At 37.6% G+C, this 25,430-nt stretch overlaps 1 protein-coding gene across 8 annotated transcripts in view; it reads left to right on the top strand.

Moving 5' to 3' along the window:
• Nucleotides 1-25,430, top strand: part of PARD3 (par-3 family cell polarity regulator) — a 581,236-nt gene that overhangs the window by 344,753 nt on the left and 211,053 nt on the right. For 4 of the 8 annotated variants that reach the window (XM_063303444.1, XM_063303440.1, XM_063303442.1 and 1 more), the window contains 3 exons: nt 4,376-4,515; nt 7,396-7,524; nt 16,364-16,402. In XM_063303444.1, coding sequence (XP_063159514.1) covers nt 4,376-4,515; nt 7,396-7,524; nt 16,364-16,402 — 308 coding nt within the window. The remainder of the gene's footprint in view (nt 1-4,375; nt 4,516-7,395; nt 7,525-16,363; nt 16,403-25,430) is intronic. The other 4 variants (XM_063303447.1, XM_063303448.1, XM_063303441.1 and 1 more) reach the window with 1 other exon arrangement.

Genomic DNA, 25,430 nt, shown 5'->3' on the forward strand with positions numbered 1-25,430 from the left:
TGCAATCTAGAACTGGTAGCATATGGATGTCATATTTTATTTCCAGACACTGAGTTAATCAGGGCAGAGGGCATATTAGTTTATCTGAAGGATACCTATAAATGAATACTTTTATTTGCATATATTTAAGGAATTAATCTTCATTATGCATTCTTATGGGTTCTTTATATAGGTAAGAAATGTATGTTTTCTAATACAGTGGCTCTATCATAATGAAAGTATGACCCTACATATTGAACACTGAAAAATTAGAGCACAAAGAATATATTTCGGTGTTTTAGTCTGAAGAAGTTGAACCTTCAACAATATTCAGAAGAACTCAAACTTACTGCATTTCAATCTGAATTTTCCCATTATCCTGAGCTTTTAAATAAAGCCATAGCTATTTACTCAAATTTTCTGTGAATTGGTTTCATTACTGTGCTTTGTTCTGGTGTCTGATATTATTGTATTAATTTTATGTCAGATTTTGTATTAGATTATCTTAAGTTTTAAGTGCTTTTTTTTAAAAAAAAAAGTTTGATCAATCTTTTTGGACTGGCTAGCCTTAAAACAATTTGGGATTTCTGTCCCCAGTGGTACACCATCAACAGAAGGCAACAGAATATGTTTCAATAACAGAAATTCAGATTTATTGATTTAAAGTTGTGAGATTGTGTTTAGTACACTTCTCAGTTCCAGCACAGTGCCCCCAAAATATCCACAATTGATCACATTGCTTTCCTAGTGGGGTAAATAGGGAGGTATCTGTGTCCTAAATGGGATTATTAGGAACATGTCCTATTACCTTTCTGTTCCAGGAAAGCTGGATAATCAGGTTAGTATAAATTAGCATAGGATAAGATAAACACAGAAAGTCAATGTGGTGATAACAAATGGAACAATTCCACCCTCTTCTCCTTTAGCGACCACAATCCAGTCCAGAAACTTTATCATTAAGCGAAATGGTTGCTAAGTGAATGAGAGAGAGAGAGGCTGCAAGGATCACTGGTTGCTACCATCTTATTCAGATAAAGTTCTCTCATACAGTGTCCTGTGCCTGACCCGTTTTTTTCCCTCCTTTTCCCTTCCTTGCAGGTCGGAGAGATTGCTTAAACAAGCTATCTCTTCCTGAGCTGCTTTTCTAAGTGCTAAGCTCAAGTTAACAAGCTCAGCTCTGTGGCCTTAATTAATTGATTAGAACCCTCTGACTTGCTGTGCTGCTGCCTGAAACTAACCAGGCCTCATTCATCAGTTTCACACTGAAGGCCTTTGTTGTCAGGCACATGAAATTTGGTCGTAAATGTGCACATTGGTCAGAATATGAATTTTTTTTATTACTGTCATATTTGTGAATGGTTGCTAACTGAGTTAGTCGCTAAACAAGACGTGGCTGCATTTAATCTTACCAATCTTTATTCATTCACACTCTTCCTCCACATAGTGTTTCTACTCCCACGGTACTTGACTAAACATAATTTGCCCCTGGAGGGGAGGCCCATAAGACTATTATTGCCCTTGAATTATTATACCACAGAGCCAGGGTGGGCAAGCCTCCACTGATACTTGAGCAGAGGTCTTCCGGCATCAAGCACATCTTCCTCCAATCCAACTCTGTATACCATGTCCAATTTCTGCTTATGTATATATTTGGCTCATTTGTCTTTATTTGCACCATAGTTCATAGCGGAGTCTGTAATGTGCAAGTATAAAAAGAGGGGCTGGCCAGTTGCACACTCTACTTGTTGAAATGTAAGCTGATGGAAAGATGTTAGGAGGTAAAGTACTTAACTGAAGAGAAAACAGAATGAAGAGGCGAACTAATTATCCCTCTTTTCTTCCTTCTTACAGCAAAGCAGTATGTTGGATACTGACCACAATTTTCAATTAGCCCAAATTTTCCTTTTTTTACTTCTGGGTTCAGCAGTGTTATCTTTAGGTACTCGTCTTCCACAATACTGTAATCCATCAAAATTAACAATTTGGCTGTTGATCGCTGAGTCTCATTTCTCATGGCTCCCGGCCATTCTGTGTCTATCTTTGACACAATAGTGCTCCTCTGTAATGTAATGGCCTCCTACTCATGCTGGCATAACTTCTTTCATTAGTCAGGTTTGCAAATGAATAGATCATTGTGGGTTGCACTGAGTATGTTCACACAGATTACTTTTGCTCAAGCATGGATGTTACGTATGAATGTTAAACATGGATGTTCTTAGATTTAGTTATTCTCTGTGTGTTCTCCCATATTTTGTCTTATTCCAACAATAATGTTTTTTTTTAATAGTGCAGGGTACTACATTATTGTTGTAATCTAATGTGAGTGGGTTTTGCATCCAAGCCATCTTGAAAATACTTTTAAAAAGCAAATAAATACTATAAATAAATAGAATTAGAATAAAAACTAATCACTTGAATTTCACTCTACCCAAAGGCAGGTGATTTCTCTGACAATTATCTATTGCTAAAGAACAAATGGTTTAAACTTTGGAATACTTCAGTTCGGTTTTAGATGTTATAACCATTGCGATCTATATTACAAGTTCTTTCAAGCCCTTAACATACTCAATTTTTTTCAGACTTACCCCATTGAGATATGCTTTGAAAGTTTTCACTTTGGGAATGCCTCTGTATATGTATATTTATTAATCAAACCTTCAAAGTAGGGAACCTAATTAAAATTCCATGATTTTGATCCAAGACATTTTCTGTCTATCGCAAACCATGATGTTTGATTTAGATACCAAGAGGAAAAAATGCGAGAATTGGAAGATATTAAGCAATCAATTCATGATGTAGGTGAGACCTCTGGGAGGTCTCGGCACACAATGTAAGAATAAAATTAATTAAACCCAAAGCTGCAAAGAACATTCATTGTAGAAAAGTTGTCACTTTTTATTGTTCACAAGCACTTAAGTCAAAAGAAGGCAAAAACTTTGGAGGGATTCCAGTTTGCTCCACATGGAGACTCAAGAAGATAATAGTCTCTTAATGACTGAATGCTGTACAAAGTTTCTTTCTGCATAAACTCAAGCAGTTATTCAAGTGAAGAGAAAAGGAACCTTTTAAGTGAACATTCTATTTTTCAAAATGTCCACTTGGCATGTGGACAGCAGAGCAGTTAAACACTAGGCATGAGCACACACACGCACACACGCACATACACACCACACTTGGAAATACCATATAGTACAGCCTTGGCTCATGCTCTGATTAAACAGCTATTGGTGTCTTCTGTATGCTTTCTGCGTGTGAAGCTGCAAGGTTATATTCTTTTGAGACACTGAGCGGGCTTCAAGCCATATTTTAAAACTTGTTTTTAAAAAATTAAATCAGGTGTGTTAGCTAAAACTAGACTTCTATTTTCAAACACTTACATTGGGACAAAGTTCATGATCTGTGGACTTGCATAGGCAAAGCTGGGGAGCACAGGCTTCAGAGGTCTTTCAGAAGTCACTCCGCCTTGCAGCTTGCACAGACCAAGGAAGAACAGATGCCGACAGATAGCTGAGCCTATGTTCCCCCAGGCAAAAGAAGAGCATGGGCATAGCCATCTAAACTCATTACCCCTTTGTGGCTCTGTGCGGCCTTTCTTTCTGGGACTTTGGAGGAACCTGGCTGGGATACTCGAACTGGAATGCAAAACCAGGACAATCTTCATGTATTTATATATAACAGCTTGACTAAGTTATAGCTACTTCAAGATTTTACACAACTTATTATCTGGTATATGATGATGCCACCTCTATTTCCAAGCATGGGGCTAAAATTGCAGTTTATAAAATTCTGCACAGAGTAAGTCCCACTGTCCTCATTGGGTTAGTGATTATACAGAGCTGATAATTTAAATCCATTTCCATCTGGTTTTAGGTTTTGAAACAGAATTGAAACAGCTTTTGTTACCCTGGTTAATTATCTTTACTGGGAGATTGTGGCTGTGTTGATTCTCGTGGATTTCTTAGCAGCCTTTGACATCAAGGACCATGAAATATTACTGAAATGGCTTCATACAGTGGTGCTTAGAAGTTTGTGAACCCTTTTGAATTTTCAATATTTTGGCATAAATATGATCTAAAATGTGATCTGTTCTCCACCCAAGTCCTAAAACTAGATTAAGAGAGCCCAATTAAACAAACGAGAAACATTATACTTGTTCATTTATTTATTAAGGAAAACTAAAACATATTGAGTCTGTTGATGAAACCATCTGATATGGCTACCAGAGCTATAGGCACACCATGACTATGAAAACACTTATCAAAGACTATGTTTTTATTAAATATGATGGGGCAGAGAGAGAAAATACGGATGCTTGGGTGGCTTGATGTAAATCCAAAGTTTCTGATAATGCAGAGGCACAAAATAAGCTTACAATACTTTTAAATCATTTCTATAGGTACGGAAGGCCTAGGATTTAGCATCACTTCAAGAGATGTTCCTATTGGTGGCTCAGCTCCAATTTATGTGAAAAATATCCTTCCAAGAGGCGCAGCTATTCAAGATGGAAGATTAAAGGCTGGAGACCGACTCATTGAGGTGATGAAATGTCACAATGCTATTGGGAATTGTATAAGTCCTTTTGGCAAGCATCTTTCTTTTGTATGAGTTATATAGCAATTCAATTATTTTTTTTTCCTGATCTCCTGTGCCAGGTTTCTAGAGCATTGTCTTCTGATTTTCATATTTTCATATTTTCAGAATAACAACTTTAATAAACAGGAATAACTTAGCTTGCTTTACAAAGAGCAGCTGTCTCATTTAGAAAGGAGAGATTTTTTAAAATGTATTTTGGGATGGATGCACAGGCTTGATTCATAGAAAATAATTGGATATAGCAACCTTTTTTTTGGTAAGATGTTACTGTATTTTTAATACAACGACATAAGGAATAGTGCAGTGTGACAATTTATTTGGGATAAGACATAAGGCTTTGTATTTCACTTTAATTCCTGTAACAAATTATTTCTTGTATAAGGTATAACAAAAGCTGGGAGATATTGAATAATTTTTTTAAAAAAGGAAACTGTTTCATTGCAACAGTTTTGGAAAAAATCATTCTTAGTAGCATAGAGCAGCAGGAATTTGCCTGGTCTTAGTATTGTATAATACCTGTATAATCCATCTTTATAATGACACAAATTGAATTGAATGTCCTTCAGCCTGGATAAAAATCTCTAAGGCTCTAAGGTTTTGGACAGATATCCTGGAGAGTTGGAATGATTTGACCTTTAGAGTTCATTGGAAGCAAAAACATACATTAGCATAAAAAAGGACAAATAGTGAATGATGGTGAATTTTAGGAACAAATTTTGGATATAAAACATGTACATGTGGTCAGGAACGTAAGGGTTAGAATTTTTAAAAAGTGAATACAGGTAATAATCATAGCCTGTCAAAAGACAGAAAGTCAGACAGTTCTTGGTTGATTTAGCAAAGTTGTATGGGGGACTATCTAATACTGAATAATTATTCAGATGTTATGATATGATATTGTTATAAAAGAGAAAGGGTTTCTTTTTTTTCTAAGGTTGTGTACATACATTATACAAGTTTGAATTTATTCAAAGGTTTGAATTTAATGAATTTTGCAACTGTTGGTTTAAAGTATGGTCAGCATTCCTTTTTATTTCATGAATTACTCTTTGTTCAGTCTTCTTGCATGCTTTTCTTTGGGGCTGTTTTGATGCAGTTAGAATAAAGGAAATGGATATGGACCAGCATATTGGAATGTGAAAATCACAATCACAGCTGAGAAATGAACAGACTCACAGGGCCAACAGTGAGAAGGAAGGGAAGTAGGAAGAAATAGGTTAATATTCTGATTGTTATTGAAATATGTGAATACATTATCTATTCTAATGGCATTCCCTGTTCTAAGACAGAAGCACAATGGTATGTTAGCACTGTTACCCTAGTTTCTATAAGGTGGGTTATATATGGCAGTAACTGTCACAGTTGACTCAATGCATTGCCTTTCCTCTGGAGCTGAGCTCATACTTACTAAACCTTGATATGACTTACTTGGTTTTAGATTAGTACAGTATGTTGTCTGGATTTAGCCAATTAGTGAATTTTCAATGATAGCAAACATACCATGGTTCGATGTAGCATGAACAAGGCCTGTGGGTAGGGTTACCAGATGTCCAGCAAAAGGACGACATGTCCTCCTTTTGGCCTCATGTCCTCCATCCAGCAGGCATAGCCTTCAAATCAAATACTGTCTGGCTTTTTGAGTATCTTGGGGGTTTTGTTTTGTTTTGTTTTTGAACTGTTTTCACAACGGTAGTCATTCAAACTTTCATGTATGGTGACCTTGTAAACTGTCTGTTTCTTTCTCTCGTCCATTGACAGACTTGATAGCTTAGATTTATGTTATTTATTCTTTTTCCTGATTCCAGCAATCAGCTTCAATCTAGCCCCTTCAAATCTATGGTCACTGTAGTCTGTAGATTATATGACTCATCACATTTCTATGGTGAAATTTGAAAAGCTTGTTATTGTAGATTCTACTTTATTGCTGGGATATGTTCTTGAATATAAAGATTTGTTGGAAAAATATTGCAGTTGAAAAAGCAGCCTTTCTTATGCTGGAAAAAGTAATTTCATATATGTGTAGGCCTAACCACTTTTTTTTTGTAGTTTTTTTCTGTAATTTTTGTCACAGTTGCCAAGAAAGTTAAACAGTTAGTGTGTCCTCCTTTTCACCCCTTTTGTCCTCCTTTCCAATTGTCCAAGTTCTCCTTTGCCTGTTCAGATATCTGGTAACCCTACTTGTAGGCTATAGACTGAGGCTTACACATTCATGCTTAATCATAATTTAACTAACCATGGTTTTTCAGTATACTAGCATTGGCTGGTTCTGCTCATGTTAAGCCAAAACCAAACAGATCATATTATTCTTTAGCATAATTCAGGAATCTAGTCATAACTTCTGTGTCCTCAAGGATTGTATATATGTCTAGCAACTTTTAGTGATTTATTTGTCACAGTAATGGGTAAACAGCTAATAACCAACCTACGTAAAGAAAAATCAGCTCAAGGAGATTGTGCTAGAAAGATCAGAAAGATCAGAAGAAAGCAAAAACAATTACCTTTTTAATTAGCATTTTCTCCATGTAGTTGAATGCTGAGCAGTCATAACCAAAGTAATAATGACATCTACAGTTTGCTGAGTCAGCTATGGAGCTTAAGTATCTGAGTAACTGATTTGAGGTGTAGCCCTATCCATTTTTTTTACTTAAATAAAAGCATCTTGAAGTGGACTTAGTCCCAAGAAAGCATGTTCAGGATTTCAGTGTTAACCAATAGTAAAGGGTCCTTGCTCTGTTGAAAGTTAAACCCCAGTACTAGCTGATCTATCATAACAATCTTTCCTTGCTATGGTTAATTTAAGACACCCCCCCATCTTTCTTTTAGGTAAATGGAGTGGATTTAACAGGAAAAACCCAAGAAGAAGTTGTTTCTCTTCTGAGGAGCACTAAGATGGGTGGGTCAGTTGGTCTGCTCATTTTCCGTCAAGAAGAAGCATTCCATCCTAGAGAACTGGTGCGTATTTTACTTTTTTTCATTTCATTTTAAACTGGCTGTGGTATTTTTAAAAATGAATATTAGAAAATAATCTGACAACCTGCTGTCACACATGTGTGGGCAGAAATGGAACACACAAAAAACCCTTCTATTATGTTTCCCATGGACATTTCCTTTTAGCATTGTTTCTGAATTGGCTTTCCATATTAATATCTGAACCAATATTTTCAAATCATGGTTGACAGGAAATGCAAATTATAAGGCGTTGCATGGCCCTTGCTTTTATGCCTATAGACAGTGGGATTATTCTGTCTTTTGTACTCGATTCTCTGTTGGAAATTTGTTGTTTGTCATACTAAATGAGCTTGCTTTTTTTTATTATTGCTCTCAGAGCATTAAAATTAATCCAGAATGGTGTGTAAGAATGCTGCGGTTTGGAAAAGAGAAACTTGTATAGGCACAAAAATGTTCTTTTTATTAAAATAATGATCCCCATGTGGTGAAGACTCCCCACAGTTCTTAATTTAGCAAAATGATTCAGATAATGCTTTTTGTATAATAAAACAATTCTATTTAGGCTACTGTTCCACAAATTAGGCACAAATGTTTCCCCAATAAGTGTGCAAGGTAACTTTTTTGTATCTGGATCAAGCAGATGTTAAATACATGGAGTTGCTTTGTAGTGGATCACACATTAGGCTGTCACATTTCTAAATTTTATATTAACTTATCAGGAATTCAAGAGTGTCCATATCAAGCAAAAGTTTTTCCCAGACTTCTCTGTAATATAAAAATAAAAGCCAGCTGCATTAATCCCTTCTTATTGGTTTAAATCCTGAAACATCAGCAGGATAAGTTCTAGGAATTCTGGGAAATGTAAGTTTTCATAGTACCTGTTACTCATTCTAAGGATTGAGATGTCTAGGAAATTCAATTTCCTGGGGCTTCTGATACATGATGCTCTGCTCTTGCAGTGCTGAAAGCATCAGGAAAAGAGAAATTAGTAAATCCATGCCCTAAACTTTGGAGAACTGCAGGCTGGTCAGTGTTGAAAATATTAAGTTAAAAAGACCTAGGTGTGATTAGAAAGCAACTTTCTAGGTTTCAGAATACACATGTCAGTCATGCTATTTGAGCTCTTCTAAATAATAAAATCCAATATATTTGCTTTGTTGGTTCTACTGCATAAGTGATCTGTTATGATCTGTACTAAAGAGCAAGTTATTCCTAAATAAAAGGGAAAAAAAGTTCCCTTTTCATAGATGGAAAAGGACTTTCACTATTTGTGTTGGTATTTGTAGCTATTGAAACTAGTATTGGCTAAAAAAGTTAAGTACCCAAGATAATGGCCGTTAAGATGGATGAGCCACAAATGTGAGATGTGCAGCTGTACAAACTGAATGAATGAATAAATAAATTAAATACATTAAATATAATGTGGAGCCCACTACCAAGAATAGTATAAGTGTATGCAACATAAAATACTGTATCCACTATCCTCAGTGGATATTCCCAGATGGAGGACTTCACTCCAGATGTGCTGGCTACCAGCTTGGCTGGTTTCAGAAAAGGGCTGGATCAATTCATGGAAGTCATGGAGGTCAATAGCAATTAGCCTTGATGGCAGTATGACATCTAAAGACTATCTGCAGAGAGACTAGTGGACTTCCTGGTGCAATTGTTCGGCCACTGCAAAAGCAGACTGCTAGACTGGATGGGCCAGGGATCTGATCCAGTAGGACACTGCTTGGGTTCTTATGCCTGTGTTGAAGAACTTACTATATTCTTCAGGAGATCAGAACATTGAAAAGGTAAAGTTTGCCTAACAAACTGGAACAAACCTTCCATGTCTAAGTAATTAAAGCCATTTCTGTTATGGAAGGAGCATTCTCTCCCTTTTCTTAGGGTTATGGTCTAGTGTGTGTGTGTTTGTGTGTGTGTATGAATGATTTGTAGATGGAATTTAAAACTTAGAGTTTTCAGATTAATGTCAGTAGAGGGTATATATAACTGTACGATATTATGCATAGCTTTGAATACAGATTGCTTAATTTGTAACACGATTGCACCCATAAATACTAGGTTAACCTGATTGACAAGCTCACATAGGCAGATTTTAATTTCCCAGATTTATCACTGTTTGGGATGTGTTATAATATAAAAAAGAGGAAGATTTCATATAAATATATGTAGTTAATGTAATATAAGAGGAAAGCAATTGTATGCACAGCTTAGAAGAATTCTTATCTTTCAGAAACAATGCTAACTCTTTCTGTTGATAAGGAAGAATTGATAGAATAACAATTCCTTTCCTTATCCAAATTATCTCTTCAGTCATTCGCAGAAAACATGTTATGGACACTAATATCAAATAAAATAAATATCTGTAATATTTGTATTCAACTCAAGTATTGAATTTTGAATGAAAATGTCAATTTCTTTTAAAATAACCCCCCCCTCTCTCGTTCTCTGCAATAATTTTCATACTGAGTCAGAAAATATATGTATCAAACTGCTCAAATAGATCATGTGTATCAAAAACCTTGAAAAGAAGCCTTGTCAATTTCACATTGATATGTTTGTAACAGTTAAGTCCTGCCCTTGAGATAAACATCTGGAAACAGCCTGGAATTATGCACACGTCCGTGTGCATGCACACACACATTTACGTAATAACAACTACAAACTAGAAGAAGTAGATGTATATAAAACATTTCAAATTCAGAACATGTTGAGTTTGAAGGGCACCATTTTGAATCTAGAATAGTTGTTTCAAGCCCAAATTAGGGTACTTGGTCCATACTGGATGTGTAAAACAACTGTTTGAAGTTTGGAATTGGTGCTTTCAGCTTGAAATGGGGATGTTTCTGTCTCGGGATACTTCTAGAATGGTTGAGACAACCCTGTTACAAGTCTGAAGCAGTTGTTTTGAGCTGAAATCATTTCAAATGTAAAGCATTTTTAAAAATAAACATTAGTTTTTTTTAGAAAAAAACCCTGCATCCCAGTTATATTCAAGTACAAGCACAACAGCAAGGCCCATTTCACACACAAGGGCTGTAGTGATCTGAGAATCATTTTGCCCCTTTGTTCCCACAACCTTATGGGTCTTCTAGAAGCTTGGGAAGCCGAACCATTTATTTATTTATTTATTTATTTATTATTTATTTATTTATTTATTTATCCATCCATCCATCCATCCATCCATCCATCCATCCATTCCCATTTCTATCACCGCTCATCTCTGCCCGAAAAGGGGGACTCTGGGCGGTTTACAATAAAATTAACCTTTAAAACATCAACATATAAAATTACAAGATAAACAACTGAATACTAAAATAATAAATATAAATATAAAATCCAAGTGGGGGAGATTACATTCAGTAGGGGGACTCTACGACACCAGCCACCCCCAGGAAGAGCTATTGCCCCTCCTATCCCAGCCGAGGCGGCAGAACCAGGTCTTCAATTCCTTCTGGAAGGCCGGGAGAGAAGGGGCCTACCTCACCTCCGGAGGCAGAATGTTCCAAAGGGCAGGCACCACTGCAGAGAAGGCTTGCCTCCTGGACCCTGCCAGGTGGAACTCCCTTGCCAATGGGATCTGTAGCATGCCCCCTCTGCATGACCGGGTGGGGCGGGTCAATGTTATGGGGATGAGATGGTCCCTCAGGTAGCCTGGCCCCATGCCATGTAGGTCATAACCAACACCTTGAATTGGACCCAGAAGGACACTGGCACCTAGTGCAACTCACGAAGCAGTGGTATCACATGTGCCAATCTTGGGGCACACATAACTGCCTGTGTGGCCGGATTCTGAACCAGCTGAAGGTTCCAGATACTCTTCAAGGGTAGCCCCATGTAGAGTGCATTGCAGTAGTCTATATGGGAGATGACAAGGGCATGAGTGACTGTCCAGAGGCATCTCGATCCAGGAAGGGGTGTAACTGGCGCACAACACGAAGTTGTGCAGAGGCCCTCCTGGCCACGACTGCCGCCACCTATTTGAGCAGGAGTCATGAGTCTAGGAGGACCCCCAAGTTCAGCACTGGTTCTGAATGGAACAGTGCTGAAGTTGCTGCAGAAGTTAAGTTTGGGTTTGGCTTCTGGTTCAGAAGTAACCAGAAGCCAAACCCAATGACATGAAGTTGCTGCAGAAATTAAGTTTGGGTTTGGCTTCTGGTTCAGAAGTAGCACTTACAAAGACTGTTTTGCAGAATTTCCTTTAGAACTGGGGGTGTGGATGGTTTCCTACTAATGAGATTTCCCCTTCCTGCCTGATGGCAGGATGCTCTCATCCCTATATACAGTCATGCTACTGCCCCAACAGAGTGGCTGGATATAGTTTTCTTTTTCAAAAATTCTTGTTAGAAAAAGAACCTGTGTCAAAGAAAGAATGAATATAGAATGGGCAATATGTAAGTCTACTAGTAGAGGAGCTGCATTGGCTTCCAGGTATGATTTAAAGTGCTGGTTGCCCTGTATAACTCAGGGCCTGGATATCTTTGAGACTGCCTTCTCTAGATTGAATCTGACTGTCTGGAAAACTCTGGGGGACAATGTTTGGTAAGGATCCCTCCACTTTGGAAATGCCATCTGCAGGGATCCCCTACCCAGAGCTTCTCAGTTACAGCTCTCTTTCTGTGGAAGAGGTTGCCCTCAGGTATCTGGACCTCTCTCTCCATTTTTGGTTTTTCAAAAGCTGTGAAGACATGCTTCTTTAGAAAAGTATTTGGAGACAATGAGGATTAACCTATCCTGGTAGATCATGCAACTAATGGAAGCTGGTTGCTATATTTGGATTATTATGTTTTTAACTTTTGTTATTGCTGGATGTAAGTTGCTTAGAGCCTTTGGGAATTGAATGGTATAGAAACCAGAGTAAATAAATGAATAAATTACTGAGAAACTACTGTTTTTGTAGCTTCCTATTAACCAGCTGGATGGAGTATTGCAATGAGCAGCAGTAGGGACACTCACCTGATGACGTGAAGTTGTTGCAGAAAGTAAGAGGGGTGAGGCTGGTGATGATGTGGAAGTTCCTAAATCTTGGCCATTCTTCTAAAACAACAAAATCTGACGCCTTTCAGTTGTATTACATTTGAACTCCCCCCATTGGGGGCTGTAGGAATTGAAATCCAGCATCTGGGGAAAACCAGGTTGGGATAGGCTTTCAGATACAAAGGGCGTCCTAAGCACCAGCACTTAATTGAAACGCAATATGGAACAGGATAAAGGCATAGGAGAGCTTGATGTGATGACCTCTTGAATGCCAAACACTCAATAACTGCTGTATGGCAACATGGAATTTTGTCCTGAGCCTGTATAGTTCAGCCTACTTGTAAGATTGACAGAATAGACCAAAGGTGTGGATATTCAAGCTCTATTCTTCTCAAAACTGATGGACCCAAATGGTGGATATGCTTTGCCGATAATACAGTTTGAGTTAGGCACAGCCATAAGTCCAAGACCAAGATTTTACATTCCGTAGTTAATTCAAGTCTTCTTCAACATGCTCTGTTTGCCAGTCTGCAGCACCACTGATTTAGGCTCCAGGGGCCAGTATTTTGGGAGAGGTCATGGGAAGCTAGCACAGGGTGGATTAATATTCAAGATGGGAAAGAATTGGTTACTTTTACTGTATGATGTGCTGCTACTGATAATGGTGTTGATGGTGAATAAGGACTTCTTGGCCCAGTTTTTTGTCACTGTCAACTTCAGAGATTTTGAAAGGTTATTTCTCCTTGATAGGCTTTGGCTGCTTTTGATAGTAAGCAGAAATTAATTAAAAATTCCCATTTCATAGTAGAGCTGATTAGTTTGGTGGTAGGTCTGAAGCTTGATTGAGAGGTACTTCAAAATACAGTATATCATATTATAAATGCATAGATAGGTATGAATGTAGAATATAAAAGAGAACCAGATTGGTGCAGTGGTTAAGGCACCAGGCTAGAAACTTGGAGACCATGAGTTCTAGTCCTGCCTTAGGCATGAAGCCAGCTGGGTGACCTTGGGCCAGTCCCCCTCTTTCAGCCCTAGGAAGGAGGCAACGACAAACCACTTCTCCAAATGTTGCCAGGTAAACTGCATGGGCTTGTCCAGGTGGTCTCCAGGAACCAAGACTGAGTTGGACACACCCAAAAAAAAAAGGATAAAAAGAGAATTCTTCCTTTGCTGTTAATTTGCACACATGCGCGTGCGCGCACACACACACACTCTGTATTGTCAGGTTTCCTGAAATGTTCTTTACTTCAAACCACTATCCATTAGGACCGCAGCATGTATGGTAGGCAAACACAAGGCTAAATATTATGGGATGGTAAGCTGGAGGAAGGGAGGGAGTCATTCGTATCAGTGGGGAAGAAGTGAATAGACTGACCTTCTTTAATAAGAACTTTTTCAACGTTTTGAAAACTTCTTGCTGAGGCTGTTAATAAAGGTTGTGCAAAGCATTCAGATGAGGTGCTTCATGAGGTGTGGGAGTACAAACAAAAATTTCTATGTATCATTAAAATAGTTGCATCTTTTGCAAGGCACATCCATTTCACTTCAGCCAGGAGCAATTTCCAAAGCTGCCACATGAGCATTGCAAAATATATGGCTGCTTTAAGGATTTGAAAGTTGGGGGTGGGGGAATATTGTGTTTAAAATACCTCACTCAAATACTCTTTGTTTCTTCCACCCTTCCACCAATTTCCTTCCTCCCACCAGATTTACCCCTCCCTCCCTCCCTCCGTCCCTTGCTGGCTTTCTTTTTTAAAGACACATGCTGAGATTCCATAGTCACTCTATTAAAGACACATACATATAGGAAAATAAGATGTTGCAGTGATAGTTGCTGACATTTGGAAATACGTTATAGGATACCCAAACTTTCAATCAGTGTATTAGCTCTTCACCTGTTGCATTAGATACTTTCTTTCCTCATCTGTTGTCATTACCCATTGCTTCTGGATGCACCCTTCTTTCTGTCTTATTTTCCCTTCCTGTTGTCAAGGATGTCAGATCAGTTTTTGTATATCTTATTTTTGACTAAGGTTTGTTAAAATGTATAATTTGGAAAAGTGGCATCTTACCATTTCTCATGTGTCTAATGCACAAACTTTGCACACGTGGGCTTTGGCTGAATTCTTCTGTTGCCTGGACTAGAATTTTGAACCACAGAAGCATTTGGGGACCATAATGCTTCTTTATATTGAAAGTAAGCATTAATGGTTGCCAATGCTTATATTCTAAATGAAGGTATTCTATCTTGGGCTGCAGTATTATTCTGTTCTCAGGGCTTAGATTAATGTTTGTGCTGAAAGATGCATTGCAGTTTCTCAGAAGGCTCATTCCCCAGTAAAAGAGGCCTCTGTTTTCTTATTTTATTCTTAGGGTGGTTGAGAATTTCTTTTGAATTTCTTTTGGTGGATTTCTTTTGAGCTGACTTCAGTGCTGGAAATAACAGAAAATACTACTCTTGATAGTGTTTTATTTTATGCATCTTTCCAATATGCAGTGGGACGCGGTGGCGCTGCGGGTTAAACCGCTGAGCTGTCGATCGGAAGGTCGGCGGTTCGAAACCGCGCGGCGGGGTGAGCTCCCGTTGCTAGTCCCAGCTCCTGCTCACCTAGCAGTTCGAAAACATGCAAATGTGAGTAGATCAATAGGTACCGCTTCGGCGGGAAGGTAACGGCGTTCCGTGAGTCATGCTGGCCACATGACCCGGAAGTGTCTATGACAACGCCGGCTCCAAGGCTTAGAAACGGAGATGAGCACCGCCCCCTAGAGTCGGATTCGACTGGACTTTACGTCAAGGGAAACCTTTACCTTTACCTTCCAATATGCAAAAGCCTTCCCAGTTCCCCATGCTTCCCAGTCTTAAAAAGTACTATTGGAGGAAAAAGGAATTTCCTTGGGAACAAATGGAAGCAAGAGTGGACAGCTAGAAAGATGATTATTCAATGAAAAATTGGACACTGCTCAGCCATTTTGTAATTCAAAAAGTGTAAGAACATCATATAATTGCATGAGAACTGCCAGGGAAAAAATGCACAGTGCTAGCTCAGCCTAAAAAGCCAGGTCACAATCTGAGGATAAGTGCCATGAAACTCCATCTCCCATCTTCTTTTATCTCAGTGCAAGTGGATGTACCTCTTTTTGCACTTAGGAAGATTCTCAGCTCTAGGCCATGTGATTCTGGCTTTGTGGAACATGCTGTAAGAATGTTGGCCTTCTAATTTTTGTTAAGAAAAGTATAGGGAAGTTGTTAAGCTAGCCTAAAATAGGATTGGGGAGTTTGTGTTTCATTTTATTGGGTGGACCAGGCCAACTATTATTTTAACTATTATGCTTTGTTAATCCAGGTTTCGGAATTAGTATGTTATATGAATCCAGCCAAAATACAGCTTGAAAAGGAATACAGTTCAGCAGTTCCCATTTGGAGGACACTGATACTGAGGTTGTTTGGTCTGGCTCTCAGATTTGCTTGGTTAGACTATATTACATAATGGTTCTCTCTTAAGTCTATCTGCATCCTTTAAAGTAGCTAAAGTACATTAGGAAAGTATAGGGTGTTTTAACTGATGTCCCTTATACAGCCTGAGGGAAGGGTGGGGGGAAGAATGCTAGAATGTTCTTATTTCTGTCTTTTAAAAATAGCTGCTGGGCCCACATAGCTATTTAATCTGTAGTTTTGGAATTTTTAGAGTAGCTTTGATATAGAATTGATTAGTATCACTGGTGAAAGGTTTCTCATTAGTAATAACAGCTATGAATCATTTTGGTTATCAGATTGCTTGCTTGTCCTCCTTTGAAGCATTAGCAAATGCCTTTTCTAGCCTTGTTCTTATTTCAATTTTTTTCCCACTTCTTTTAGAATACTGAACAAAGCCAGTCACAAATTCCAAAGGAAACGGTAAGAGTTTTGTCTTTGACATGTCAAGGAGGGTTGCAATGATTTTTGAATTAATAATGTTGGCATACACTATCAAAGGAAGTTTTGAAGATAGCTTTGTTCACAATGTATACTGCAGATGGCTCTCTCCAGCCTTAAATTTAATTTCACGTTGTTTCTTACTTTTTTACTGTAGGTTCACATGTATTCTATAATATTTTAGGAATTAGAACTTGTGGCCTTGATTGGAATGCACACATCCACATGCATTATTTAGATAAAATTAATGGTTTTAGTTCTTAGAGATAATTTGCCTCTGCCTCGGATCGCTCCACTCTGACTGGGGGAAGTGGCGGTGGTGGCAGGCCCTGGGCGCCTCACGTGATCAGCCTTCTCAGCCAGCGCACCACCACCAGGGGGCGCCAGAGAGCTACTGGTGGCGGCCGCAGCTGCCCTCGCTCGATTAATTCAATTTCAAAACAAACAAACTGGGCCCTCAAGCTTTTTTTGGATCAACTGAATGTTGATCCATTGGTTGCGACAGGAATTGACGGACCAGCTTGAGCCTGACGTTGGGGAGCCGAGAGAGAATGACTGACCCAATGTCACCCAGCTGACTTTTGTGCCTAAGGCAGAACTAGAACTCACAGTCTCCTGGTTTCTAGCCTGGAGCCTTAACCACTACACCAAACTGGCACCGCTTTTGTTTTTTAAATGAGAAATGTTTATTTTAGATTAACACTGTAGTTCTCATGCATGTCCCATCTTAGGAAAGGGAGGAAACTGCTGTCAATTTTCGGCAGAGTCAGAGAGGGCTCCGAGTGATACAAAAGGGGGACTTGGGAGTCATATGCAAGCCAGGTTGCAGATTGTTCAACTTTGCACTGGTCTCTGACTGCCCTTATATAAAAAGATAATGACTCTATTGAGTCAAACCTGACATCTGTTAATTTCATAATCATGGCTGTCTCACATTCAGTATTCACTAGATTTGGCCCTGTTTAGTTTTTCTTGAGAACTGAGGTTTGATCAGTGGTGCCACCTGCTGTGGTCTGCACTCAAGAAAGCTATAAGAATCTCTGGGCTAAATGAAAGTTATTTTTCAACATACACTAGTAATCTGACAATGGAAAATTCTCCATATTTCCTTCCTTAAAATACCAGTGAAGTATCTCAGCCCAACTCACCTCACAGGGTTGTTGTTGTGGGGAAAATAGGAGGACGAAGGAGTGTTAGGTATGTTTCCTGCCTTGAGTTATTTATAAAAATAATAAAGGCAGAATAAAAATAAAATGTTTAAAATGTTTAAAATGCATGGAGTACTAGTCCAGCTGAGATGTATTACCTATTAAAATATTCTAGAGAAATGTAGCCAGCCAGCGCACTTTCTGCTTTGCTATCAACTTGGCTTTGTGGACTTCCCATATGGCAGTTCAGAATCTCTGTTTTGAAGAATTCAATCCAAAATAGAGCAGATGAACCTTCTGCTAAAGCATAGTGATTATTTTAATATGAAAGAGATCAACTGCAGCATGAAAAACCAGTAATTTGTCATTGCATTTCAGTTTCAGGATAATTACCTTAATCTTGTTGCAGTGCATATAAATAAATTGTTAATTATGATATGAGAAATATATGCCAGTTAACCTTTTGTCCTGTTTTTCAAAAGTCAATAGAGTATTGTGCATTTTGAGTTGTATTTTTCTCTCTGTTTGTTTTTTCCATTCTGTGACCTGTGTGTTAGTTTCACCTGCAGGGGTTTGGGAATACTTTTGCCAACAGTTACTGGCTTCCTTGATTGAGTCTTAATGGACCCTTGGGAACCCAGGAGAAATGCAAAGAAAAGATACTTTTAATGTGACTTTTCACAATGACATGAATTTCCAGAAGGGGCATTGTAGGATATTGTAAGAGATTGCTGTGTTCTAATTTGTACAAACAATATTGTTTTATCCATTGCATATACTAAAAGTTGCATGTAATATTACCACTTACTAAGACTCATAATTAGCATATTCAGAGAATGTATGCCATACTGCAATATTATAAGAGACTAAGAATGGGGTTACGTCACTCAAAACCAAGAAATCTTTTCTGAAACGTTAAGATTCAAAATAGGTTTTTCTTCTGACATACATCAAATACTTTCTGAGGTGAATAATGTGACAAAACATATCTAGATTAACCAGAAGTAAAGCTTAGATCAGGCATTGGTGACATTTCTACTTAGGCAAGGTGGAGCATAATGCCTATCCATGGTAATATAGTTAATGTACAATCAGTCAGGAAATAATGGGCAGAGAGATCCATGGTTTTATATCCAAACATGAGTTCCTTGAAAAACTGTGTCATAAGCTATATAAGGCAGGGAATCCAACATGTTGCTTAATTCCTGAAACAGGCTTCCTGTGAGGTGGGAAGTTTTGGAAGCAGTGAAGGTCACTTGTATTGATAGGATTGTGTTTAGATCGAATCTATACAAAATTATAATGTAAATATCAAACTTTGCTTGAGGAAAAATTCTAAGCATCATTTGTTTGTCTCACTGTATCATTAAGTGTGAGTCTCTAGTTCATACTATAAAGCAAAATTTGTATTAGTATAAACTGGGGTTCTACTATTGCAAACAGAGGCAGATGGAGCTGTACCCCATATATTGCCATCATGGAATAGAAACTGTAAGAAAGTATCCTGACAGTCAAAATGAAGTATTTCTGTTCCTAAATTCCTCTCACACAGTATTTAGATACTCAGAAGTGACCAAAGAGGACCTGCCATCTAGGTAGGAAGAAGTAGATCAGTGTTGCCTCTATGCTTCCCTCCTCAGCTAGTCTCTTCCCTGGAATTAGTACCACCACCATTTACATCCCAGCTGGCTACTAAACCAACTGGGATCCTTGGAGTGAAGCCCTGTGAGGTGGCACAGTGGCTGTCTGGGCCAATTTCTCTTCCATCATTCACATCTTAGATGGGAGCTACCCATCTTAGGCAGAATGAAGCAGTGCAGCAACTTAGGGCTTGCCTCAACTTGCTGTCCATCCGGATTTGCCCCTTGAAAGTGGCTGGCTTCATTTCACCTATTAATAAGGCCAAACTTTTACAAAGAGAGAGAAAGACTGTTCGTGTGTGAGAGAAAGAAATAACATTTTTTGTGTTTGTGAGACAGATTCATTCAACACCCTGACACCTGTGTTCCGTTTTGGTGGCAGACTGTTCATTTTTTATGATTCTGCTGGTTATCCTGTTGATAAGTTTGAGCTCTCTGGAGGAATAGTCTTGCTTTTTAGTCAAGTCTTTCCTCCCTAACTTTTTACTTGGTGTCCACCTGATTTGTTGAAGTTCTGCTCCCATAATCCTTAACCAGCCTAACGGAAGGTCATATTGAACCCACCTCTGCAATAAGTGAATCTCAGTCTAGATGCCTTGACTGAAACTGATTGATACTCTCCTCTGTAAATTTGTGTAATCCATTTTAAAGCTCTACAACCCAGTCTTGTCTAAGAGTCATAAATTTAGGTTACAGGGTTTGTTATGGGATATGTATTTATTCACATGGGCAGTGGTGCACCTGATCATGTCATATAAGCATGACCCATAATCCTTTGCAATTTTTGTTGCAGTTAAATACTAACAAATGATGGATAATGGAAAGGTTGAAACCAAATGACTTTAATACATGTTGTAAGGCAAGAATATGTTTGAAAATTTTAGCACTGTTTTATCAGTGCTAAAATAGCACTGAGATTTTAAACTGCACTGAGATTTATATTGCTTGACTAATACAAACTTTGGCTTATTTCAAAAGCTGAATATCGCATATGACAAATGCTTCTTCTGCTACATCATTTCATTTGGAGTTGGATTCTTATTACCAGATGAGGAGAGGTTAGGTGCTGATGAGGCAGGCAGAAGCATTCTCTGTGTTGATTGGGAATATTATGACTTTTAGAGAGGCAAAAGAAAATGCAGTCTTTTGTCTTTGATTAAGGAGAAATCATGTTAAATAGGAGACACATCCCATTTGGGTGGGGTTGAATGGCTTCAGGTTTTTTTTTTTTTTGAATGTAGCTTTTAGAAGATGGGGGAGAGGGATTCATTTCCCAAAATGTGTTTAGTTTCTTTCTGTAGCTGTTTATGCAAAGGTTATTGGGAACAATAATGCCTAGAACTAATGCAATTACCCCTCAGGAATAGTTTTATCTAATATGCATTATCTGTTCGCTGCTTAATTTGAATCTCAGAATTAATCAGTAGAGTGTTGGTGAACAATCCTTTATTTGTGCTTAATTTGAGAGCAACTGTTAGCTCTGTAGTACATCTCTGAATGCACCGTAAAGTGTTCCATCTATTTAATCACATACACTTGTTTCCTTGTGGATGAGTAATACAGTACACATTAGAAATCAAGTTAATTTGATGGCATAGTTCTGGAAGCACATTTGTTTTTAACATTAACTTAAAATTTGCATTCATATTATCACAGAATGTAAGGGACTTTAGAGATGGTCTAGTCCAGCCCAGTGCACTGATGATGTTACCTAGTTGGGTAACAAAACTCCTGCAAGCAAGCAAACCAGCTCAGAGAGCACCAAGGACTCCCCAGAATAGAAGGGAACAGAGATTTCTTTTGTTCTTGACACTGTACTTCTGTTGATATAGCCTAGAACTGCATATACTTTTTTGCAGCTGCATCACACTGTTGGCTTAATGTGTGGAGCATAATGTTCCACTTGTGATCTACCAGGACATACAGTTTCTTTTCATATATATTGCTGCCCAGTATGGTCTCCCCCATCCTATGCTCATACCATAGATGTTTTTCTCCCCAAATGTAGGACTTGACATTTTTTCATTTCACTCTCTCCCCCATTCTCCCTCCCCCCACCTTACCCAATTTAAATTCTGCACTGGTCTGCATACTCCATGCATCCGATGCAGTAAGCTACAGATCACAAAAGCTTATGCCTTTTAATAAAAATTTTTAGTCAGAAAAAGTGCTATCAGAGTCTTGATGTTTTGCTACCGTAGACTAGCATGGCTCCCCTCCTACTGAATCTTAATACTGTCCTCGAGGGCGTTTGATAATCACACAAGTCATTTATAAAAATATGGCACTATGGAGCCCTGCCTTATGCCATTCAGCACTCCCTTCCAGCTTGATGTGGAACCACTGATGTACATTTTTTTAATAATGTAATATATAAGCCCTCACCATCTTCTCTACTAAAATCTCCTAGGAAACTTTGCAGAATGCTTTGCTGAAGTCAACATTCACTATGTCCTCTGTGTTCCTGTGGTCAACTAAACTAGTCAGACTATCAGAAAAGATCTTTGGTGTACTTATCCTTGATAAAGCCATGCAGTTTCCTATCAAATGATGCATTCTTTTCAAAAAGCTGTGACAGCTTAATAATCTGTTTGAGAGTTTTGCCCAATATCAGCATGAAACATATTCCAGAATTTTATCTTCATTGTATGCAAAATTAATTTAGTGTGATCCTATGCATGTCTATTAGAAGTAAAACTTACTGAGTTGCCATCCTAAGTAACTCCCTAAGGAGCTCTTCAAAAATTATCATTGCACTCTTAGGAAGTCTTTTCTCTAAAAAAAAAGTTTAATTAGCAATGAAAGAAGTCACTATTGTACCTTTAATAACACTATAAAAGTGAGAATTTCAGCAGGTACAATTTTTCTCATATTACTGATACGTCATATTTTAAGTAACTATTATGAATATAATAGTTTTGTATTTGACAATGAACTTCTTCTGTTTTCTCCATTCCAAATTACTGTTACACAAATGTTTTCCAGACCATATTTGTTTGTTTGTTTATTAAACAGATTTATAAGGCTGCCCAACTCACACACAGTGACTCTGGGCAGCTTACAGAATTAAAAACCATAAAAATACAAGAGCCTGGATTTGTATCTATTCCATGTTCTCAATATGGTAGTCTAAAAATGACTTTTAAAATCCACATTAATTATGACTTTATCGTACCACAAATATCTATGCCACCCAAATCTCTGGTCATGTCCTTCGAACTCCAAAAGCCTTCTATTTCTCAGCAGCACCCACTCTTTCATCCAAACCAAACAGCAAGCTGCAAAATACAACTTCAGATCAGGTAAACCCAATCCTCCTCTTTCCTTTGCATCTTGTAACACCTTATATTTAACCCTTGCCACACAATTTTACACATATCCTTTTGCCACTGTTTAAATGGTGCATCAGTTGTCAAAACAGCTATTGTCTGAAACAAAAACATCATTCTAGGCAAGACGTTCATTTTTATCACAGAAATTCTCCCCAGCAATGACAGTTGTGGTTTCTCCCATCTTAACATATCCTTTTTTAACTTCATTCCATGTCTTAACATAATTATTTCTAAATAACATACAATTCATATTTGTCATAGTAATACCCAGATATTTTACTTTCTTTTCAACCTTAAAAACTCTTTTATTCATCTGTTTGATCCTCTATTTTCATGTTTTTTATAAACATCTTCATCTTCTGTTTGTTAATCTTAAAACCTGCTAATATATCAAATTCTTTTAGTTTTCCCTCCAATGTTTCAATTCCCTTTAAAGGATCTTTCAAAACCAAGCCCTTAATTTATAAATTTCTTTTAAAATCTTTACCCACAATCATCTTGTCTTATATCTCTATTCAGTATTTCAAGGACTAATATAAACAAGAAAAGAGACAGTGGGCATCCCTGTCTTGATCCTTTTTGTATCTCACAAGGCTTTGTTAGATCCCCATTAACAATTATTTGTGCTTTCTGTGAAGTATAAATTGATCTTACCCATTTTATAAAGTTTTCTCCAAAGTTCGTATCTTCCAAAACTTTGTACAAGAAAGCCCAGATCAAATTGTCAAAAGCCTTCTCTGTCTAAGACAATCAGTGCGGCTTTTTTTTCATTATGTTGCTCCAAGTATTCCAAAATGTCCAGCAAATATCTAATATTGTCCTTTAACTGTCTTTTAGGTAAAAACCCACACTGATCCTCAGGAATAAATTCTTGCAAAATTATTTTCAACCTATCAGCCAAAATCATTGTAAAGAACCTGTAGCTATTATTCATAACAATATCAGCCTATAGTTTCTTGTTAACATCAAATTTTGTCCCTTTTTAGGTATTAATGCTATATTGGCCTCTTTCCAGCTCTCTGGCATCTTTCCTCCCTGTAAAATAGAATTCATCATATTTTGTAAAGGTTGTAAAAATTCATCCTCAAAACATTTATAATAAGAACCTGGTAATCCATGTGGTCCAGGGACCTTTTGTGTTTTAATCTTTTTCATAGCTTCACAAACTTTCCTTATTGTTATAGGTCCATTCATAATCTCTTTCTGTTCCTCTGTAATCCTCAGTAAATATTATTTCTTTAAGTATTCCTCTCTTTTCTTCAGAGAATGTCCTTTATACAAACTGGAATAATATTGATGAAATGCCTTTAATACAGGCATTATTACAAGTCCCTCTTGTAGTTTCAATAACATTTTCTTTTCTTTTTCTTTTCGTAATTTATATGCCAACCATTTCCCTGGTTTGTTTGCAAACTCAAAGTTTTTTTTGCTTTGCATAGTTCATTTTTATTTCCATTTCTCTTACTGTTAACATAGAAAGCTGTCATTGTAAAAGCTTAGTTTGTTGAGAAATACTTCTCTGGAAATTTCTTTAATTCTTCTTTTTTTTATCTCATCCAAAATAGCTTGTGTTTTCTCTTGCCTCTTCTTTTTGAATTCACTGTTGTGTTATATGAAATAACCTCTGATAAAAGCTTTGCTTCTGTCCCAAACCATCCTTAAATCAGTACCTTTATCTAAATTATTTTCAGATAATTCTTTTAATTTCTTTTTACAATTCTCCCTATTGCTTCTTTCTGTAGCAACATTTCATGTTTTCTCCATCTAAAAGAACTAGATTTCCTTTTATAAACCAAACTCACAGAATTATGATCCGAAAAAGTTTTTGATAATATCTCTACTTTATGAACCTTGGTAGCCAATTTTTTTGAAATACAAAACATATCTATTTTTGAATTAAATTTAATTCCAATTTGTTCAAAATTACTTTCACCAAAAATCAATCTTTCAAAATTACTGTCCCCTTTATCCACTTTAAACTTTCTTACATCCAATACTTGTTAAACTTTTCACTAAAAGTTTAAATCTTTTGAGGCCCCCTTTTTTCCTTTTTTAATCCAGAAAAAATGTTGACTTACCAAGTGGTTTTCCCTTATCCTGCCACTCAGAAAATTTCTCTTTAGCTGTAAACTGATTACATTTGAAAGTGGTTAAGAAAACGAGTCTTTTGCAAACCTTGTGTCCATATAGGCTGCATTATGGCTGTAAGCTTGGATGAATTCCTTTGACTCCCAGCAGCTCTGCTCATGAATTGACTGCAAAAACCTCAGTTCCTGTGGTCTCCTCATGAGGAGCAGCTGTCCAGGGTGCAAGTCTCACAATGTCTCCTTGTCTGGAGAGGCTGCACCAGCCAGAATTCACCATCTGGCCACTGATCTCGGCTGCAGTGCCATCCCTGCTCCTTCAACGACATCTAGTCCACCACAGATCCTCACCTGGAAGCCCCAACAATGCTTAAATTTGGACTGAAGTGGAACCTTTGCTAGATACGTTATTAGCTAATAAGAATAATGAGCTTCAGTCTATATGTGCAAATAAGATAAATATAAATGTACCGTAAATCAACAGAAATTAAAATAGTTTGGGAAGGAAAAACAGGGCAATTTCCTTCAATTAAGGATCACCCAAGGATTAATTTATTGTTAAGCTGTGGCCGTTCATGGAATAACAATAAAGTAAAAGCTGTGATCACAGTTTGTCTACTAGACTTTTTAGATAAGATGTATTCATCAAATAAAAGCAAAGAAACAGAATCAGTGGGAAATTCTGCATCACATTAGTAGCTTAGTTCTCAGGTGTGAATGAATATTTCCCCCCTAAATTATATTTATCTATAACAGAGACCTACCAGTGAAACTGATCCACTTTCTGTAGTCCGGAAAGAGCCCAA

This window comes from Candoia aspera, chromosome 4 (assembly GCF_035149785.1).
Source record: "Candoia aspera isolate rCanAsp1 chromosome 4, rCanAsp1.hap2, whole genome shotgun sequence".
NCBI classification, from domain to species: Eukaryota; Metazoa; Chordata; class Lepidosauria; order Squamata; family Boidae; genus Candoia; species Candoia aspera.